Consider the following 22,203-nt stretch of genomic DNA (forward strand, 5'->3'; position numbering starts at 1 on the left):
CATTTCTGCACTTCGGTTCACACATTATCTCACACCATTAGCTTGCAGCCGTGTGTTTGATTCTGGGTTCCACCTGGTGCTTCTGTCACCAGTCAAAATTCAGCAAAGAATGTATGGCCTTGCACAAAATATGAAACTGGAGGCAATTAAATATTAAAAAGGGAAGTCATTTTTACTGGTAGCTCTGTGAATGAAGTGTTACAACGTAGCTATGCCAATCACAGGGAAAGCCCAGTTGACATTTTAAACATGGTGCTTGTTTAAAATGTCAAGTTCTTGTACTTATGTAACTTTAAATTCATAGTGTGTGGTTTAGATAGCTGTTTTTAGTGTTCATGACTGAAATGTTAATTCTTGAGGCTATAGATTATGGCCTTTGCACTGAGTTTGCTAAACCAGGTTAGTTATTCTACCACTGGTAGTGATGAGACATTTGGCACACTGTTGTTCCATTGGTTTACCTTTAGCAACTGCACTCTAAAGTGAAAGCCCTCAGTCTGACCAACACCAAAAAACCACCAACTGAGCGATACAATTTAAGGTACAACCCAATCAAGCGTCTGTGTTTAATCCAATTTCTTCCTTGTTTTTCCTCCCATTTCTCTTAATTTCCCTCCTTTCTTATTATTTTCTTTTTTCTGTCTATTCCTGCTCTATATTTCTATTTCTATCTGTTCCTTTCTGTCTCTTTTGGGACATGCCTTTGCCAGGTGACCATCTCAGTTGATGGTATTTTGACCACCACTGGTTACACCCAGGAAGATTACACTATGTTGGGCTCTGATGACTTCTTCTACATTGGAGGTAGTCCAAACACTGCAGACCTGCCTGGATCTCCAGTCAGCAACAACTTCATGGGCTGCCTGAAAGACGTAAGTGTAAAGTGCTTAATATTTAAACTCTTATGAACAAACCAACTGAAATTTGCATTTTTCTTTGACGAAGTAGGGTACGAGGTTGGTACGAGGTAGGTGAGTTTCCTTGAGGCTGTTTCACCTCTCACCCAAAAAGTTTCTTCAGTTCTAAGAGCAACTGGTGGAGAGTCCCAGATTAGTAGAGGATCATTACGTGGTCCGTGACCCTCTTGGGGACATTCCCATAAAATCTGTGACTCTCCACCAATTGCTCTTAGAAATGAAGAAGCTTCTCGGATGAGAGGTGAAACGTCTTCAAGGAAAGTCCAGATGCTTTTCTTTACAAGCTCTTCTTTGGGTGTTGGCTACCTTTTGTTCCACTGTCAAGATTATGTGTGACGTGTTGACAGGCCAGTCCATGACTGATAGTGTTCCATTGTGTAATCATTGCTGAATTTCGATAATGATCAATGGTCAAAGGGCTGTACTCTATGTATCAGGTACTTTCCAGATAGTATTGCATGGCAAACAGTACTTTGCTGTGAGAGATCTCCCACACCATTGACTGAAATGTAATCCCAAACCATGACAGAACCACCATCTGTTTTGCAGATGGCTGCAGAGATCTGTTGTACACTTTTGTACATCTTTCTTCACTTCCGTTGTGCATATTCATAGTGATTTGAACCAAAATTTAAAATGACCTGTTGCTAACAATTTTAAGACCAGTTCATCAGTACTTGAGCATTTTCTCCTTGTCTCCCTTCCTTCAGAACAGGTTGGTCACGCTTTCCGTAGGACCATTTCTGATGGACATGACGTTCAGACACTGTTCGTCTGCTATTGATAGTTTTTTTAAACCTACCAGTTCTTCTTTTGTCTTGTATTTCTCCAGTTTGATTAGGTAAAATGACTGGACTAAAAATAGTAGCCAATGTCCAAAGAAAAATGTGAAAAACCTTCAAAAAGCCTGAAGAACTATTTTTCAAGTCTTACAAAGTCTGGCTCCTCAGAAGCAAAATGTAATGAAATGAGGGGTAGCTCAAAAACCACAGTATGGAATTAGAAGCATTTTTTATTGTTTTAGACAAAGTGAGAACAAATGACACAGTTTGCTGCATGGTATCATCACACATATTTACAGAAACACATTTGTGTTGACTGACACTTTCTCTGGAGAATCATCCGTCTGGGCATTTATAACTCCCATATGTGAGAGTAGGAGGTGTCAGACATACAGCTTCCTGAATCCCTTTGAAGCCTCTCTCTTTCTAACAACACCGCAGAACACAGACAGATCACAATTTGTAGCACGTCCACTTATATTTGTGGATGGATATATAGACGACAGTTGCCTTTTAAAATTTTTATTTCAACTCAACTTTGATAAAAATTACTTTTATTTTCACCAAGGTCTTAATTCATGGCTGAACAAGCTGTCAAGAGAACCAATCACAGCTCAAAGTGCTATGCCCTTGTAAATGTAATGACTTGTATAGAGGCGACGCAACATGGTGCCATCGCATTCCCTCATAAAACCATGCTGATTGAATAAGTAATTACTTTTGCCATCACTTTTAATGGATCGCACAGTAATCACCCTATCTCTAACTTAATTATCCCTGTAGAATTACACTTTCATTATTTGGGTTGCTATCAGAAGAATCCCTTGCGGGTCTTAAACTTCCCTAGGCATTTAACAGTCCTCTGTCTCATCAAGACAAGGCTGGATTTACAATCAGTGTACAGACAAAGCACAAGAAAGGCAAATTGTCTAAATGTTTAAAAAAAGATAGTGGTAAGAGCTAGTAGTAACAAAAGAAATTGATATTAAGGAACCAGTGTGACCAAACTTTTAGAAATGAAAAGTAAGAGTAGATGTGTTAAGACTTGATATTTAATTTGTGTAATCTTCCATTTAAAGCTAAGGGAGAGAAGGTGTGACAGCAACAAAAAAAGTATTTGTTTGACTGGACTGCACAATGAAAACAACGTAAGGGGGGGGGGGGGGTAATTTAATGATAACTAGAAGGTTTTTGACAGAGATGAGATACAAAGAGATGATGAGATGATTGTAAAAAGAAAAGGGAGCAAGTTCCAGACAGGTGGGCAGTGGTGTAACCATCAGATATTGGTAGTCATGTTCACCTTTGTTTTTTTAAAGTAATCAAGCACAGCAAAAAATAACTTTACTTATTTCGTGAACTCTTTGGATATTTGGATATCTTACTCCACAGTACACTTGCTATGTTTGCATCTGGGGGCTTGTGTTAGTTTTTTATGTATTTACTTTTGGACTTCTTGCCTGTACCCCCAAGCTACATTGAATCTCCAGTGTAAAACTGGAGATAGAATGAAACTTTACCCAGTGAGAAAAAGAAAAGCAAATCATTTAAGTGTAGTTTACGCTATTCTTAGAATTATGACTTAAAGTAATACATTTCAGACTCAATAGCTGAACATCTGTTTGGTGACAGGCCAGAAAGATACATGACCCAGACGTAAACTTACTAGAAGCTTAAGCTTAGGCTACGTCCACACGTACGCGGGTTTTTTTGAAAACGGAGATTTTCCGTTTTAGTTTTTAAAACAAATAATCCCGTCCACACGTAAACGCAGAAATGAAGGAAAACGCTGCTAGGAACATGCCAAATCAGCAGGTGGCGATATATTCCTAACCGTGTAGAAATGTTGGCCAATCAGAAGTCTAGAAGCCTGGGTGGGAAAAAGTAAACAAAGCTGCGGCATAGAAGCAGAACCGAGTCATATGTGTGGAGGGACAGTAACTGTGTGTGTATATGTAAGCATTTAAACACTGCAGAGAGTACAATTAACAGTAATAGTATTGTAGAAATTAATTTCACCGAAACAATAACGTGGCGCACTGTGTGACGTCAAAAAAGGCGCACACCTTTGACGCTGCGTTTTCTGCGTTTTCTCCGTTTTTCTCGTCCACACAAAAACTGAGTTTTCGAAATTATCCACCCTGGGCGGAGTTTTTAGAAATCTCCGTTTTCAGTGACCGAAAACGCCGTTTACGTGTGGACGAAAGGTGCAAACGCATAGAAAAATCTGCGTTTTCAAAAATACCCGGGTACGTGTGGACGTAGCCTTAGGCTGTTTTTCTGGCAGCCTTACGGTTTGTAATTTCCTGCTGAGGTCAAGGTTTTAAGACTAAACTGAGCCAGAAAAGTAACCACACCCAGAAAGCTATTGAGAAAAGCTGCAATGAGAGCAGCTGAGAGCACCAGGTAAAGCTGTAGCAGCTAAAGAAAAAGAAAGTGAGTGGTTGGGGGTTAGGCAGTGCTTGTTCTGTGGCACAGCTCGGATTATCAGTTGTGTTATGGTCCAGGGCAAAGCTTTCATGCTGCCACCGTGGTCAAATGCCTTTGATACGCTCGGCCAGCACCCTCCAGGCAGTCGAAATCCAAAGGAACAGCGCAGCAGAAGAAGAGTAAAAAGGCATCAAAAGAGACACTGAAGCCCTGTGAAGTTTTTATTTGCTCTCTGTGTATGTGCGCCTCCATGTGTTCAAAGTCGCCCACATGCTATGATCATACACAGGGTGATGCGTGTTTCCTTAGGCTCCTAATCAGAGAGGTGGGGTGTGAAATCAGGTCTCTCTGCTCCTCAGCCCCCAAGTCTTGTTTCCACAGATTCCTCTCTTCTCTTCTGTATATGTCACCATCTGTCTCCCCACTGCAACCTCCACCACCCTGTGTCTCTCGCAGACAGTGACCTTGCTATCGCTCGTTTCACACCACCCTCTCCTCGTGTGCTCATCTTTGTCACTCTTCCTGCCTCTCTCGTCGTTTCTCTCCATCTCTTTCTTTCTGCCTCCCATCTTCCCTGTCTCAGGGGCAGCTTTGTGTAATTAAGTGTAGCGCGGTAGCTCCGTTGGTACACCAACGGCTTTGCCATCCTGATGGCCAAATTAAAAATTGATTTCTTCGACTGATTCCATGTGCTGGATGAATGCTCTTGCCCTCCTTCTTGCCCTCACTTTCTTTTACGCTCTCTCTTCCTGTCCTCCCAACTTCATATTGATGCTCCATGTCTTCACCTGTAGCTTCCTCTTAGCTTCACCTTTGTTCCACAAAAGAATCTTTTAAAGTCACTCGTCACCCTAAGTCATGTCCTGCCTGCCACAAGTCAATATTCACTGGCACTTTTCAGTTGATAGAGTACTGCTGCCTTTTTTTTGTTTCTTTATTTAGGCAGAAGCCATTAGTGTAAAGTCTGGTACTTCAGAATGCTTCATAAACTAATAAACAGTCAAAGAGACTAAAGTTTATAAATACATAAAGTCTTTAAAGTGCCATTTAATTGATATCAGTACAGAAGTGATTAGTGGATGGTGTATCAACCAACATATTCAAACTGTGCGGTGTATAGTTTCATCAAATATCCACAACACCAAGTATCTGAAGAAAGTAACAAATAGTTGTTCTCCAGACCTGCAGGGTTTTGAATTTGAAGAGTTTCTCAATAACAAAACAAATCAATGGAGGGACCCCTGTGGGAGGCTTTGGCCCTGCATTAGCTGCACTGCTAGAATAAGAAAGAACAAATCACTGCCACACAAGTCAGTGAATTTTAAAGTCTGACGTGATGATCAAAAATAAAGGGGAACAGTTTTCATTTCTGTAAGAACAATGCATTTCTTTTAAACTTTTGATAGCAGTGAGTTTTCAGTAAGTAGTGAGCGAAAGGCAGATGGTAGGAATAAGGATGCAACGTGAGCAGAAGCAGTTGTAAAGACACCTGACTAGGGCTGGGCGATATGGCCTAAAATTCATATCGCAATATAATTTGAAGCATGTGCGGTAACGATATATATCACGTATGTATGAATTCTGGTTGTGCTTACTGACCTTGAACTGATTTCTGCATGCAGAAATCTGTTAAAAAATGTTTTAGTACAACTTTGGTAAGCCGCACTGCTTGATGGATTGTCAGAGCATTACGGCTGCCGTAGTGAGGAGCTTCGCAGAGTAATCTGGGTCCAAAACTCCGTCCATTTCAGGTCCCAAAGTCAAACGAACACTAAGAGTTAAAAACGGTCTAAATTCTTTCATCTTTAATTAAATCATCAGCGTTGCCGCTTTACCAGGTTACCAATTAAATTTAACATCCAGGCATTCATGAAAACAGAAGTTATTAAATTTAACGGAGTTAGAAGTTAACAGGAAGTTAGCTCGCTAGTTTACACTTAAACATTTCATACCATGTTCTGACTGAGAGATTTTTGAAACTAATTAAAACGTACAGCGCTGCTACCACTTCCAACATAAATGAAGACAGAAAACTAAACAGCAGTGGCGTTTGCAGGGTTACTGAAGTTGGACTACCTGGTATATAATGTTGTGCTACGTGATTGCTAGCGACACAGCTATGTTAGCATAACATTAGCACAGTGAAGCTGGAGGATGAACACCAACTTTTTTTCCACTCGATAAAAGTTAACGTGAGGGATTCTGGTGGTCAGGGACAAATGCAATCGCATAGCAGGATGCTATACACGGGGCAAACATCAGTCAGGAGAACAACTGAGATTATTCATCCACAATACGAGGTTTGTTATTAATATACTGCAACAACATGGGACTAGAACAGCTGCGACAGAATTCAACATTAATGAATCAATGTTACGGAAGTGGAGGAAGCGAAGTTTTTGGCTTTCCCCATATTTCAAAAGTGCTTCATCTCTTTGCTATGACCGTAGCCCGCCATAATTTGCAGGTGATAATGATTTTAGCCGCTGCGATGCTTTCGATGATATCATCAACGTGCGCTATCACGATAGAGCGATATAGTCAAAATCTCTATCGTTGTCCAAATTTATATCGTTTCTATTGTATATCGTTTATATCGCCCACCCCTACACCTGACCCTGTCTGACTGCAGACTCTATAAGGCAGGGGTGTCAAACTCAATTGCACAGGGGGCCAAACCTCAAGGCACACTTTAGGTCATGGGCCAAACAAGATAAACATTTATTGAACACACCAAAACAATCTTTTTTAAACATAAATGTGAATACAGACAGGAATATAATTCCAGAATAAATAAACTTAAAAAAAATAAACTTTAACTTTAAATATTTTGCTCTCCATAAAAATATATCCTGTCAAAATTATGCAAGTCAGAAATATGAACATGCTGTCAAATACCCCAGAAAAAATAAAAGAAAACATACACAAGGTTCGAGCCGCATGTAGAGGGAGCTGGGGCGTTGCTTCAGGAATGGAACTAATAAACTGTGCGGGCCATTCAGTGTCGTACTTTCCCTTGAGTGTCCCATTAGAATGCAGCTCCATCTGAATCTGCACAGGTGCAGTTTCCACGTCAACTGTAAATGGGTTGTGAAGCAGCTCAAAATTCTCATTTTGTGCCTCAAAGTCACCAAAGCGCCGTGCGAACTCAGTGCGCTCAGTTTATCAGCAAAGTGTGCATTTGGGAACATTGTTGCACTGACTTGGTTCAACATTACTTGGCAACAGGGAAAGTGAGGCAAGTTGCACTCGTGCATTTGTGACAGCTTCACTTGAAATGCCTTCACTGCATCATACATGCCATGTCCATGAACTGACAGATTTCCTTGCTGAGCTCAAAAACTCTATTGAGAATTTTTCCCCAACTCAGCCAACGGAGCTCTGTATGATAAGGAATGTCGGCAAACTCTGAATCTATTTCCCACATAAAAGACTGAAATTGACGGTGATTTAAACCTTTAGTTCGGATAAAATTTGCGGTTTGCGTCACGGTGATCATTACATGCTCCACTTTACCACACGGCGTTTCCTGGTGTATGATGCAGTATGCTGTTAACTCACCGGTACAGCTCTCCTGCATCTTTACTCACATCCTGCCGACTAGTCCACTTTTTTTCACCACACAACACCAGCGCTCCATCTGTTGTAAGTCCAACATGTTTGTCCCAGGGCAGTTTCATGTTGGTTACACTTTGACATACGTTTCTGCTCAGGCTCTCATTTGCCACAATCTGCGTTTTGTCTGGACACAAGACATCGCACACCTTCATCATGCAGCTTTTCAGAAACTCTCCCTCGGTAAATGGCCGGGCTGATTTGGCTATCTCCTCTGCTACAATAAAACTTACTTTCACAACAGCTTCACTTTGTGATTTTGCTCTGGTGAAAAACGTCTGCTGAAATGTTAGATTCTTCTTTAGCTCTTCTACTTTCTGTAGTTTCTGCTCGGCATTTAGCTTTTTCAGCTTATCCTGATTTGTCTCGTAGTGCCACCTTAAATTAAATTCCTTAATTACAGCCACATTAGCTCCACTAATAAAACACACGGGTTTACCGGCAATGTTTGTAAACATATATTCAGTCTCCCACTGGTGCTGAAAGGCTCTGTTTTTAGAATCAACTTTTCTCTTCGCCATCCGGTCGTTAAGTGATGACGTGACGAATCCTACTTCCGGGCCTAAAGTAGTCTACGTTTAATATGGCTTTTGTGTTGTTAACATGTTTAATGTTTTGTATTTTCTTCTATTTAATCTCAAAAAGCTCCTAAAACAGTCAGTGATCACTGTTGACCTCCCTCGGCTTTTATTATTGCTAGTCATTTATTTAAGCTCAGTTTTTAAAACCTTAGGATGTAACTACAGCCCAGCCCATGCAGCAGTATATGAATGACTAACCTCGTATTGTGGATGGATTATCTCAGTTGTTCTCCTGGCTGAAGTTTGGTCCTTTTACAGCATCCTGCCATGCGATTACATTTGTTCCTGACCACCGAGAACACTCACGTTAACTTTTATCGAGTGGAAAAAAAGTTAGCTTGTTTATATTATGCTAACATAGCTGTGTCGCTAGCGGTCACGTAGCACATCATTATATACTAGCTAGCCAAACTTCAGTAACCCTACAAACGTCACTGCTGTTTAGTTTTCTGTCTTCATTTATGTTGGAAGTGATAACAGAGCTCTACGTTTTAATTTGTTTCCAAAACAGTCAGGACATGCTATATTGTATTTAGATAGAAGCTAGCGAGCTAACTTCCTGCTAACTTCTAACTCCGTTAAATGTCATAAATTCCGTTTTCATGGATGCCTGGATGTTAAACTCAATTGTTACACCTGGTAGAGCAGAACGCTGATCATTTTATTAAAGATGAAAGACTTTAGACAGTTTTTCAACTCTCAGTAATGCCATAGTGATGTTTGATATATGGACCTGCAGCGGAGTTTAGGCCCAGACACGGCTAGTGACGTCAGACTTAACGACCGGATTGTGAGCGGCTAGCTTCGCAATAACAGAAGTTTGACTTGATTGACGCGGGAATGTTCCCAGCTAGCCTAGCGTTTGTCAAGGAGGCTGCAGTGCTGCATTTTGGGATCTGTAGTTTTTTGTGTTATTAGCGCCTCATATCACCGGGCCATGCCTAACAATAAACTATATAAAATGATGTCGCGGGCCGGATATAAATGTACGTCGGGCCAGATGTGGCCCGCAGGCCTTGAGTTTGACACGTGCTATAAGTAGGGTTGCCAACCGTCCCTTAAAAAACGGAATCGTCCCGTATTTAGAAACAAAAGTACACGTCCCGTATTGAGCTAATAAGGGACGCACTTTGTCCCGTAATACAGTGAGAATCAAAAGTAGTCTATAAGTTTTAATGTAATTAACGCTTTGTTTGAAACCATAATTCCCAGCCCCGCCCCTGCTTTGTGACCAATGAGCTGACAGCACACTTATGACAATTCGAGTATGACAATTCAGATTACCGCTCATCTCATTGGTTGAGGAAAGGTCGCTTGCGGAGAAAATACCGGAAGACAACAGATGACCACAACAAAAAGCATGGCCAACAGGGAAATAAACGCCGACACTGCGGTGCAAGTCTCAGACGACAGTACACCTGAAGCTGGGCAAACACTGTGCGATTTTCAAACTGCACGATTGGCTCGCATGGGTTATAAGTTCGTAGGTCACGATGCAGGGTCTCACACTATACCGCCCGATGCTCTGATGCGACCTGAGTCACACTGTGCCTCCATAAAATGAAGGTTATAACAGAAAATCTGTCGCTCGCTCTCCCTCTCTGTCTTTCACTCACACAGACACACACCGCCATCAACATTGCTAAATTACTAATGACAAACATGATCAGGCAGCTGTGATTGAGCAGCAATGTAAATCCAACTATTTTCACGGTTGTTGTGGTCGTGATAATTTGGTGATGCCACATCGAAAAGGCTCGGATGAGCTTTCCAAAGTTCTACAAGTTGTGCCTCCATCGCTTGTGTCCAGATCACACGCTGCACAGCCGTGCTGCTCCGTCTTTTTCACCGACGTTTACGTGTTTGCGCGTGAGCAGTGTGAGCGGCTGCGGTGACACCCTCACGAGCGATTGATGATCGGGAGCTGGTCGTGAGGTGTTAATCGCTTCTCGTTACCCCACGTATACTACACTATGCACGATGAAGGCCAAAATCGGGCCGATCACGACTCAAAAATCGGCTCAAAATGGGCCAAAAATCGCACAGTGTGAGCCAGGCATTAGACCAGCAATGTTTGTGCCTCTCAGAGAAAGAAAAAAAGGCTGCAAAAGTGCAGGGAAGAATGGGAAAAGGAAAACACCTGGCTGGAAAAGTTCACGATAACACCTATAAAGCGCACTGCACTGTGTGCCGGCGCACTTTTTCCATAGGCATGCTTCTAATGGTGGGCACATGAAGAACATGAGGGGCGTGAAAGCTCGGGGAACCCTTAACCAATTTTTGTCTACCAGGCCACGGTAGAACCAGATATGGTAAACACTGGTTTGTTTGTTTTTAAACTCTCTGGTTAAGGTTAAAATGGGCATGTGCAGTGAATATCAGCGCTATGTGGCCAGAAGTGTGATAATATAATTTATTTTGTGTAATAAACAACTGCAAGGATAGATGATTACAACAAATAGATGAGTAATACATAAAAGTAATACATAGATGAATAATGATGATGAGTTATGATGCGTAATCATGGGAACAAGTGGGTTTACAAACGGGAGCAAAAGCTGAAATAATGCCTCTGCTGAAGCCAATTGCACTAAATGCACTAAATGTGCACTGTTACAAGAATATTTTTCTTTCTATTGTTTTCTATTAATTTATATGATTTTAAGTTAAGCAGGACAGAGTTCTTTTAAAGAAAGATTTACTTTTATTATCAAAAGTTAAGCATGACAGGCTTCTGTTTAAGAAAGAGACCTGTTTTATTGTGTTAATGTTGTCATTTTGAGCTAAAAATAAATGGCTAAATGATTTTTGTTTCCCATGTGTTGATATCACAAAGAATACGCATCTACTTAAATCAAATTCAAGTCAAATGGTTAAAAAAAATAATTTCACACACAAAAAAAGAGCTAAAAAATTCACCACACTGGGAAGGGTGAAGACAACTGGGTCGCCCGGCCCTGGCCACGAGGTGTCCCTTATTTATTTCTCAGGGAGTTGGCAACCCTAGCTATAAGGCATTGGCTTACCTGTGAGTGATGGTATGCTTTACACGCTTTAGTGCTCCTGTGTAGCCCTCTGTCCTTCTGTTACCCTCTCATTTGTCTTTCGCCACCATCTTCTCCTGTTTTCCATACTGCTTAACACCACTCTCTCCTACCGTCTTTAGCATTTTACAACGTTGTGTTCCCTCTAGCTAATCTACCCCTTTACCAAAGACTGAGTTGTAGACTTAACTGGCTGAAAAGATGGCTTATCTCTTAATTAATAGACAAATTCACCAAAACTAACAAGGAGTGTTTCCAACAAACGAAAAAATGTTGATTTTCACCACAGGTGCTAGTATGATAAGGACGAGTTTACAGAGCATCTGAACTTAGTCAGGCATACTAAACATGTTTGCCATTCAGTACCAGCCACCTGAACTGGCAGTTCAAAACAATTCTGCTTTGGCTGAATCACTACTGTAAGTAGTAGCTGATCTGCCACCAAGTTAAATGCCTACATTCATTGTTGTTCTAACTCGTGACACCCATCCTAACCCTACAGAGGTTTTGATGTCATGTACACATTGAAAGCTTGCAGTAATTTGTGGTTATGCTTGTAGTGTCCTGCCTCTGCCTAGCCAGGTTATTTGTTGGCTCCAAACAACTGGATACATTCGGATACTTTTTAAAAGCACGTCATTAGTGACTGTTACCCTCTTTGCCATATAAAATTGGAAATATATTTTATGGCATCAGTGCTATGTTCAAGGGATCATATTCAAAAAAGTTAGACTAAAATTCCAGCAAACAAGAAACGAGAAAACCACAAATATAGTAGAAATCTGGCCACCCTTACTGTTGTTATTGACTCCGAAAACCTATAAAAAGAACCCTCTAAGGGACACACTAAATTCTATGTAAGTTTGAGCACATAATAGTCTATCTGGATCAAGTAGCTGTAAAGTTAATACTCAAGAAAAATTACCTGAAAATTACCCTTCAACACTCTAAGTGTTTAAAATATATGTTCATCTTTAAAGTAGCCAGTCAACAGTGTTGCAGACCTGTCTGTTATTGAAAATCCGTCATTGGAGTCTCTAAGCTGAAAGTCATCAGCTGCAAGATGTTTATGGTTGGATTTCTTGCCTCATCTTGTCTTGTCAAACATGTTGTGTGATTCTTTATAACAAGCACAGCACTTGGTTTGTCAAGAGGTTTGTCAAGAATGATGCAAACAAAGGACTCACGGACACAAAAATAAACTAAAAAAACAACCTTTTATTTGGTGGAACACCAAAGTCCATAAACAAAGAAAAAAAAACTCAAAGTAGCCACACTTCACACTCACTGACAGGAAAGCAAAACTGTAGATTAACACACACTCAAACAAAAGGAAAATGGGGCTATATATACATACACAGATGCACTGAGGGCTAATCAGGGAATTAGACACAGCTGTGGAACAAGGCCCAAGTGAAACTAATGAGGATAACGACACAAGGGAAATAAAGCTACATGCAAAACATAGGCGACAAATGACTACAAACTAAAACAGGAAATGAGTAAACAGGCAAACAAACAACAATTGAATGATTAAGACAAAGGAAATTCTACAAGCAGTCTCTGCAATGATGTAAACTAAAGAAAGATATGAAGATGGTAATGACAGTATTTCCTTTTTTGGATACAGAGCTCAACGCAAAACCAAGAGAAAACCTGTAAATAAATCAAATAAAAATAAAGCTTTTATTTTTTATGCTGCGTTTCCTCTCTTGCACCTATCTCTCTCTTTTTCTAACACCCTAAGCAAGAGGAGTTAATGCCTTATTTGCTGCCAATTTTAGTATTATCATACCTAATTACCAGTACTAATCTGTGCTAATGGTGACATTATGAGGTGTACAGTACATGTGGCAGCGTGGTTAATGTTGAAGATAACCAAAGGAGGCTTAAGTTTAAGAATAACCCAGCATATCTGTGTTCTTGTTGAGCATTCAGTGCCGGTGTGTAGGTGTAGCATTTGACAGAAAGGAAGAGTGAGTGGATGAGATAGTGTGCCCGTGTGCGAGAAAAAAAAATAGGTTAGATTGGAGGGCGTTTGAAAGAGATGCCATAAAAGACAATGAGGAATGACAACAGCGGTCTGGACAAATTAGGCAGCCAAAAAAAATCATGAACCACATCACAGAAGGCAAATTATACACACAAGCAAATGCAAAAACAGGCCAATGCAAATCAAAACCAAAATGTGACACAATACACACAAAATAATTCAGCAATAATAATTCTGGTCAGTAAGTTAGAAGCTTGGGTAAAAATTCTGTGAAAAACAAGAAATGAAATACAATATTCTGTACATCATATTAGTTAAGTTTAGCTGCAGTTTGGTAAAAATCCATCAAATCCATCTAATCTAAGTCAGGTTACACAGTGAGCATCTAACATTAACCAGCTAAGCATTACATCATGCTTGGCTAGACAGCTGAATAATTCTACTGGGTAAGTGAAGTACCCTTAACCAAAACCTTTCATGCTGTTTTTGCTGGGAACAAATTATTTCCTGTTAATGATCCACTTGTTTCAAAGATCTTTGTCCTCTGCATGGAAGCTGTGTGAAGTCTGCTCACCCAGACTGGTGCAATCTTCATCAAGTCTTCTTATAGCGGCCAAAACTGTACTAACTCTCCCCAGTTTCCTAGATATTGTTTTTCTTTTGTTTGTTTTTTTGTAAAGTAATGCTACATAGACAGAAAACAGAAAATTGTGCACTTTTTAGAATGGCTTACAGTCAATAATGCACATATTTTGTGAAGATCCCACCAGGGTAATGCTGGTTTGTTTTCTTCCTGGACATCTTTGTTTATACACTTTGCCTCATCTGATCTGGTCTGAAAAGGCACATCGACTGTTGCAGGATAGACTCAGGGCCCAGAGGCAGTGCAGGAGTGTAGTTCCCTTTTGCACCAGTTATCCCATATGGAAAAGATATATATAAATCTTATAAAGTTTGTATCTGTCTTGTATGAAACTTGTATGAAAAGCATACAAGAGTGAAAACACATATAAGATCCCTTGAAAAATTATATAATGAATCTTATATGTTTTGGATACTTACTAAACTTACGAAAGTAATGAGAAAGTGGCCACTTTCATGAGTAAATCATGTAAGCCTTATATGATTTATATATGATTTACTCATGAAAGTGGCCACTTTCATGAGTAAATCATATATAAATCATATATGTTTTTACTATTTCTTTTCCATATGGGATATTTTTTAATCAAGTTACGGTACTGTTGTGTACCCCAGCTTTAAATGACTTTGGGATGATTAATGAAAAAAGGGACTAGATTTAAACTTAAATTTAACTTTATGATGACTCCCAACAGTATTTATTTGTTCAGCATGCAAACAGAGCGCACACTAATCAGGTAATTGGCAGTCCTTCATATCCTGTTGCTATTGAGCCACACCTTGCTCATAACCTGCCAGGGGTGTTTCCACATTTTCCCAAACAAAACAATTAAAACATGTAAACATTCTTATATTATACTTTATATAATTAAAAATATGACCCAAACACACCCATAAATAATGTATTTACAAGTTAAACATAAAATCCTACAAATCCAATACATTTCTCCTGTTTGTTATTCCTGCTGTCTCACTATTTATATCTTGTTCCAGCACAGTTGAAGTGGAGCACCCGTGATTTGGTTGCACCTAAAATACCCAAGCATGTCCTTGATATAACTTGGTCTCTTTCAAGAAATTGTGTCTTCTGCTGCTATAAATGAGCTATGGCTATAGATGTTATAGATGTCTGTGAAGGTTCTCAGTCATCCAGGTCATCGTAGTCAAAGGAGCTTCCAAAGGAAAGCGTCTGAACTTCTTTAAGTTGCTTGAAGACGTTTCACCTCTCATCCGAGAAGCTTCTTCAGTTCTAAGGTCAAATGGTGGGGAGTCCCAGATATAAACCTAGTGGGAGTATCCCCCCACAGAGGGACAAAAGGACCCCCTGATGATCCTCTAATCGCCTGAACCAAGGTGTGAAACTGGGTGTGGGTCCCAATCAGCCAAGGTTTCGGGTGAGTTCGTTGTGAAACCTGGCCCCACCTTATCATGCGTATTCCTGAGGTCGGATGGCCCAGGATGTGAGTGGGCGTTAAGGCGTCTGGGGAGGGAACTCAAAACTGGATTATAGATGGCAGAGAGTTGGTGTCGTAAACCAGGGTGGTTTCACACCTTGGCTCAGGCGATTAGAGGATCATCAGGGGGTCCTTTTGTCCCTCTGTGGATACTCCCACTAGGTTTAAATCTGGGACTCTCCACCATTTGACCTTAGAACTGAAGAAGCTTCTTGGATGAGAGGTGAAACGTCTTCAAGCAACTTAAAGAAGTCCAGACGCTTTTCTTTGTATGTCTATGCTTCCCAAACTAGAATACACTTACAGAACTAGTGAATATTTTCAAGGTTTCAGTTTTTCTTAAGTATAAGATCTTCACTTCAACTTGTCATATATGTTTTTGTTTTTTTTACGTGATTGAAGAAATGAAAGATGTGTTTCACAAATGAGAAACTTAATTCTGAAGCATAGTAAAAAGTTTTCGACCTTCATTTTCACTCTGACCTCTCTGACCGCAATTGAAATTTCACTGTTTTCCAGTGTGGGAAGTAGTAGATATGAATGGAAGGTGATGACTTTCATTCCATCCTTTCATGAGAACAAGAATTGTACTCCAAACACAAAGAGCAGGTAGCTCTTTCTGTTTTTATACTCTGTGACAATTCAAATGGGAACATCTGCTGGCGGAATCAAACCGAACCGGAACAATCTCTTTAACCTTGCAGCTTAGACAGCAGCAGAAACGAAGGATTGAAATGTAGACCAGCTTATTTTTTCTCTGTTTTATTGTCAGCAGTGTGGTAAAAAGAGAGTGCGAACAGCGCACAAATGGAGAGAGCTCTGCCGATTCACAGTATTACCTTGAGGAAGGCCTCTCACAAAGCTGTGTACAGAGTGTTCAACAAATAAAAAGAAAACTAAAACTATGAAAGACAAGAACAATTTGCTTTGCCTTTAGCAATTAATCCATTATGAATGCATACACGGAGGCATAGACGCACAGTCTGAGCTCAAACAATAGAGCTGTATTTCATCAAAGACCATTGGAGACATTTGCATTGGAGCTGTAGGCAACGTTCGCTTTTTTTTCTGTTTCTGGATATCCCCTGGAGCCTTTTTAATTTTTTCAATTTATTATGCATATTTACTCCATTTGTGAGGAATGGTTCTGTACAAGAAGAAACATTTGTATGGTTTATAGAATGAACCAGAGTTCAGGAGTTTAAACACCAGTGATGAGAGTACAATACTCTCTTTAAGTTGTGGGTCCACACCTCAGTACTAGCAGACATCGGCATTCGGCCTGCTTTCATCTCGCTTCTTGGCTCTTCCTGTTTCCCTTAGCAAAACCTTTTCTCTGACCTAAAATTGTTGTTACCGGGTCATGTGCAGGAGATACTAAAGCAACTTCTTTTCCGCTAATACTAGTTCCACACTGCAGTTCATGAAAAAGTCATGTACTCATTCAAGTTGTAAGTCATTTCCCCGTGCTGTTGAGATTCCCCGGCAGCGACTATAACTAATACTTGAAACTACCTGAAGCAATTAAAATACATTTGCTGGCTCTCAGTATTAACAGCCATGACAACACAGACTATGCTGTTGAAATGTCATTTTGTTTTTTGAGTCACATGTTTTTAAATCATAGTTCAATTCAATTCAATTCAATTTTATTTATATAGCGCCAAATCACAACAAAAGTCGCCTCAAGGCACTTCATAGATACAGAGAAAAACCCAACAATCATATGACCTTCTATGAGCAAGCACTTTGGCGACAGTGGGAAGGAAAAACTCCCTTTTAACAGGAAGAAACCTCCGGCAGAACCAGGCTCAGGGAGGGGCGGGGCCATCTGCTGCGACCGGTTGGGGTGAGAGAAGGAAGACAGGATAAAAGACATGCTGTGGAAGAGAGACAGAGGTTAATAACAGATATGATTCAATGCAGAGAGGTCTGTTAATACATAGTGAGTGAGAAAGGTGACTGGAAAGGAAAAACTCAATGCATCATGGGAATCGCCGGCAGCCTACGTCTATTGCAGCATAACTAAGGGAGGATTCAGGGTCACCTGGTCCAGCCCTAACTATATGCTTTAGCAAAAAGGAAAGTTTTAAGCCTAATCTTAAAAGTAGAGATAGTCTGGCTCCAAATGCACAATCATAACCTTTCTAACAATCTGCTTTTCTTTTAGGTGGTGTACAAGAACAACGACTTTAAGCTGGAGCTGTCACGGCTGGCCATCGAGCGTGACCCGAAAATCACCCTGAATGGTGACCTGGTGTTCCGCTGTGAGGATGTAGCAGCCCTGGATCCTGTAACTTTTGAGACCCCCGAGTCCTACATCTCTCTGCCAAAGTGGAACACCAAGAAGACGGGCTCTATCTCTTTTGACTTCCGGACCACAGAGCCCAGCGGCCTTCTGTTATTCAGCCACGGACGGCCTCAGGGGCCTAAAGAGCAGAAGCCTGGTAGGGAGCTGAAGACTGATTACTTTGCCATGGAGCTTCTGGATGGGTATTTGTACTTGCTGATTGATATGGGCTCCGGAAAAACAAAGCTCAAGGCCAGCAACAAGAAGGTCAACGATGGGGAATGGTGCCATGTGGATTTCCAAAGAGAAGGAAGGAAAGGTGAGGAGTGCTTTAAAACTGGGTTAGTCACTTTTTTATGTCGCGTGCTATTTAAGTGCATGTGGATCACTGGATTAGGAAGACAGAAATATAGACTCTGCACGGAAAAGGGGACAGAACTGACTTTGTCATAGTCAAATACTGTTTTGTCCTTCATGCCAATTCAATCATGTTGGAAGCAGAGTAGTGATTACATATACTAACAGTATATCTATTTTTAAAAACTGTGTGATGTCTTTAAATCCCTTTGCCTTCTGGGGGTGCAAACAGGAGCATCGGTATGCTTGAGTGGGCATTGTCTGATGAATGATCTGTAGGTGGGAAAGAACCTTGGACATTATATCTCCCTCAATTGTTGCCTTATAATGAGGAAGCGTGTGAATGAGTGCGTGCATACGTGTGTGTGTGTGGACGCATGGGATCTCACTGCTGCTCCTCCTGTAATTGGCTTTTAATAGAAAATTAAGATGGAGTCGTTAATCACCGAAAGAGAGAGGGCCTTTTGTTTCACCCACTCCCTGCTGCATTCTGCTTCCCTTCTCCTCCCTCCTCCATTTAGCCTATTATAGACACATTAGACACACACACGCATATGGATGCACACTCTACTGTCATCTATTCTTCCTGTGTCGTGTATGTCCTTCTGTCTCCGTCTGTCCCTGTTCTGTTTCCCTAAATTAGCCACCTCCTGCCCCTCCCACTATTCCGCTCACTCACATTTACGTATATAGACTATACACATTTTCAGTCCTGACCATCTGAATCGCTTTAGTCAAGCACTAAATACAAGTTGCATGCTCAGTCATGCACAGATAAGCTGGACCTATATTCATTCACGTAGGTGCGGTTAGGGTGATGTATCCAGGTGCCAGTAACATCAGATTAAAAAGTTAACATCTTGCTGCTTGTTTCTTCTTTCTTTCTGTATTTTAGGATCAATCTCAGTCAACAGCCGCAGCCTGCCCTTCAGCTCCCCAGAGGGCAGTGAAATCCTGGACCTGGACACTGATATGTACTTGGGCGGGCTGCCCGAATCGAAGTCAGATCTCATCCTGCCGCCAGAAGTTTGGACAGCGCTCCTTAACTACGGCTACGTAGGCTGCGTCCGTGACCTATTCATCGACGGCAAGAGCCGGGATGTCCGCCGGCTGGCTGAGATCCAGAGTGCCCTGGGTGTCAGCAGTTTCTGCACCCGCGAGCTACAGAAACGCTGCAGCAGTGCCCCCTGTGGCAACGGAGGTCTTTGCAAAGAGGGCTGGAACCGGTACATTTGTGATTGCACTGGCACCGGATACCTTGGTACCAACTGTGAGATAGGTAAGAAGGGCCAAGAGTGAAGCTTCTTTGACCACTTAAGGATTAATTATAGAATCTGAATTCATTGTATTTAATTGAATACTGACTATGCTAAATATAATTGTTTTGGCTACACTCCAGAAAAGAAATGAAATGCTTTTTTATCGCATTAAAAGCAGGACAAGCATATACACACAAGCAAAGATATTCCTTTATATAAGGCCCCATGCACTGCAGTAAGAATGAAAAGGAAATCATGAGAGTCCCAACACCAAACAATGAAAAGTTTCTGTTAATGTGCTGACACATACGACAACATTCTTCCTTCTGTTGTAACCGACAAGGAGCTGTGTGTGCACCAAATGCCACCTGAGACTTGCTTGCATTCAGCCCACTGGCTGAAGTGTTGGGATGTCGGCAGGAGTGCGACAGAGCAGCCAGGCCTCCCGCCGCCATCTGTGTCAGTCACACACACACGAGTGGCCTTTGCACCACAGCGAGGCAGGGTGAGCTCGTCAAACAGCACCACGTCCTTCTGATGCATCCCAATTAGGTGCAGACACCTCAGCCTGCGGTTTGTCTTAGCTTGTCTGAGGGGGTGAGTGAGCCATGACGGAATGGAACTTTGAGGGACAAGGAGGGTAATGAGGGAAGGAGAAATTGGATTCAAGTCAGGACAGTCGGGGTATAGGATGAAATATCCTTATTTTGAAGGGTGATAATTTTAACAATTTACTATTTGGTTCCTCGGATGACAAGCGTGGTTTAAGTGATGTTCTTCTGCCATCTTGTGGATTTTTGTATTATTGCAGGGATGTGTCGCAGGCACACTTCTGTAATACCCAGCTAGATACACACCTGTGTATATAAACTGAGTTCACAGATTAGCTGAATGACAGGAGAATCTGTGATATTGATGAGACAAGGACAGGGCCCTGCAGGTTGTAGTGATGTGATTATGCAATAACGAATGGTCTCTTTTAGCCGTTCACTGTTTTGATAAAATAATGCAGCGGCATCACATTTTAATACAAGTGGGACTTTTGTCAAAGTACACACAGTGTGTTGTGTAGGATTTGCGAATCTGATGTGCGCTCTTGAAATAGCAGCATTTTAAGCGATTGCTGGCCTGTAGGAGGGATTTTTCTGCATCTTTTAACATCGTGTTTTTGTACACTCTAAAATCTAAATGCTTGAAGCACCCTGTGAAAGTGACTCATGTTAGCCTGCGGTGACACATATCGACCCACGCTCCAAGATAAGAGCACTCCTCTGGAACTGTCAATCTCCGACAGCGGTCTATTTATGGCAGCAGCGATGTTAGAGAAAGTAACCACGCTTCAGTGTAGTGTGAACACGAAGAACGTGTTACAGCACGGACTGAGTTTTGTTTTTCTAAGCTTGGCAAGCATCTGATGTTTTTGTTAAGTCCCTTTTTTGTGGTTTCCTGTTCTTCTTGTATTAATACACTACACTTTAAAATTGTCAGCATTTTCTTGAAATGTGGGTTCTTGTAAACAAATGTAAACATAATTATGAGATAATTATATATCCATCCATATTTTTTTATCCCCTTATCAGGGGGCTGGGTCACAGAAGCCTCCCTAAGGCGTTCCTAAGCCATCCGATAGATCTAATTTAAGTAAATGTTATACATATTTAACAAATCCATTGTAAATGATAAGGTATGCTAAAAGTGTACACACAGAAAAAGACATTCAGAAGATGTGCGCATTGATTATTTCTATGAAATTGTTCAATTTGAATGTCTGAGAGGTGTAACAAGATTTATATCCCCTTTTTGGTTTGGTGTGACGTTTTCAGACATACATGGCTTTGATCTTGATTCATGCCGAATTTTCCCTTGATCCTATGCTGTTGATATGGCGTCCAAACGCACGTCTTGTCTAAATCCTGTTTGAATTAGAGCTGTCGTCTTTGGAGAAAGCGGGACGTGAGTGATTGAAAGATTTTTCGACTGTAATTGAGCTTACATGGATTATCACAGCTACTTTAAACTTAGCTGTGATGCCGGCCCGACCTTTGTTCGGGAGACAGCGTTCCCTCGATTGTTACTCGTTGCTTACTTCATCCTCTTCATCACCCCTTTGCAGAGGCAACGGTGCTGAGTTACGACGGCAGCATGTACCTGAAGATCATCATGCCGGTCACCATGCACACGGAGGCCGAAGACGTGGCGCTGCGCTTCATGTCTCAGCGAGCGTACGGCCTGCTCATGGCCACCACCTCCAAGGAGTCAGCGGACACCCTGCGACTGGAGCTGGACGGAGGCCGCGTCAAGCTCACCGTTAACCTCGGTAGGCCCCCGTGATTCATTGTGGATGTCCCCGCTAACCTTTCCCTTGCCTCCTTCCCTGTCTCCTCACACTCACTTTGTATTTCAGCATCGTATGCCTTTGTACTCAGAATACTGGTTTGACATTTTGAGTTTCACAGCATGATTTTTTTTTTTAAACATTGTCAGGTAGTTGGCTGGGAAAAAGTTTCTGAACGTGTCCCTCTGTTACATCAGTAGGTTCTGGCCGTTACCTAATGTTTTTAACTGCCAACAGTGCTCAAGAGATATTTATGTGAGAAAACTGAGGAACAAAGAGAAACTTATCCCTTACCAACTGCTAACTGTGAGAAAATGAGACAAAGTCAAAATGTAAAACTAGCTCCAGAACGCAGTCATTCCAACCTCTGTAGGGAGACACCCTGCAGTAACTTCTCTTCAATATGCTTCGACCCCTGCCCTCACTTCCTCTGCATTCATCCCCTTCTTCTTGTACTCTGTGAAGCCCCATGGCTCCTCATCCTGGTAAAAAAGCTCCATCTCT

At 41.3% G+C, this 22,203-nt stretch overlaps 1 protein-coding gene across 1 annotated transcript in view; it reads left to right on the forward strand.

The window, feature by feature from the left end:
• The window catches only part of nrxn2b (neurexin 2b), a 728,828-nt gene that overhangs the window by 333,823 nt on the left and 372,802 nt on the right, over positions 1-22,203 (forward strand). Inside the window, 4 exon segments of the mRNA XM_085143691.1 lie at positions 711-872; positions 17,629-18,067; positions 19,001-19,384; positions 21,478-21,681. Of these exon segments, the coding sequence (XP_084999817.1) occupies positions 711-872; positions 17,629-18,067; positions 19,001-19,384; positions 21,478-21,681 (1,189 nt within the window).

The sequence above is a fragment of the Neolamprologus multifasciatus genome, chromosome 3, assembly GCF_963576455.1.
Source record: "Neolamprologus multifasciatus chromosome 3, fNeoMul1.2, whole genome shotgun sequence".
In the NCBI taxonomy this organism is placed as follows: Eukaryota; Metazoa; Chordata; class Actinopteri; order Cichliformes; family Cichlidae; genus Neolamprologus; species Neolamprologus multifasciatus.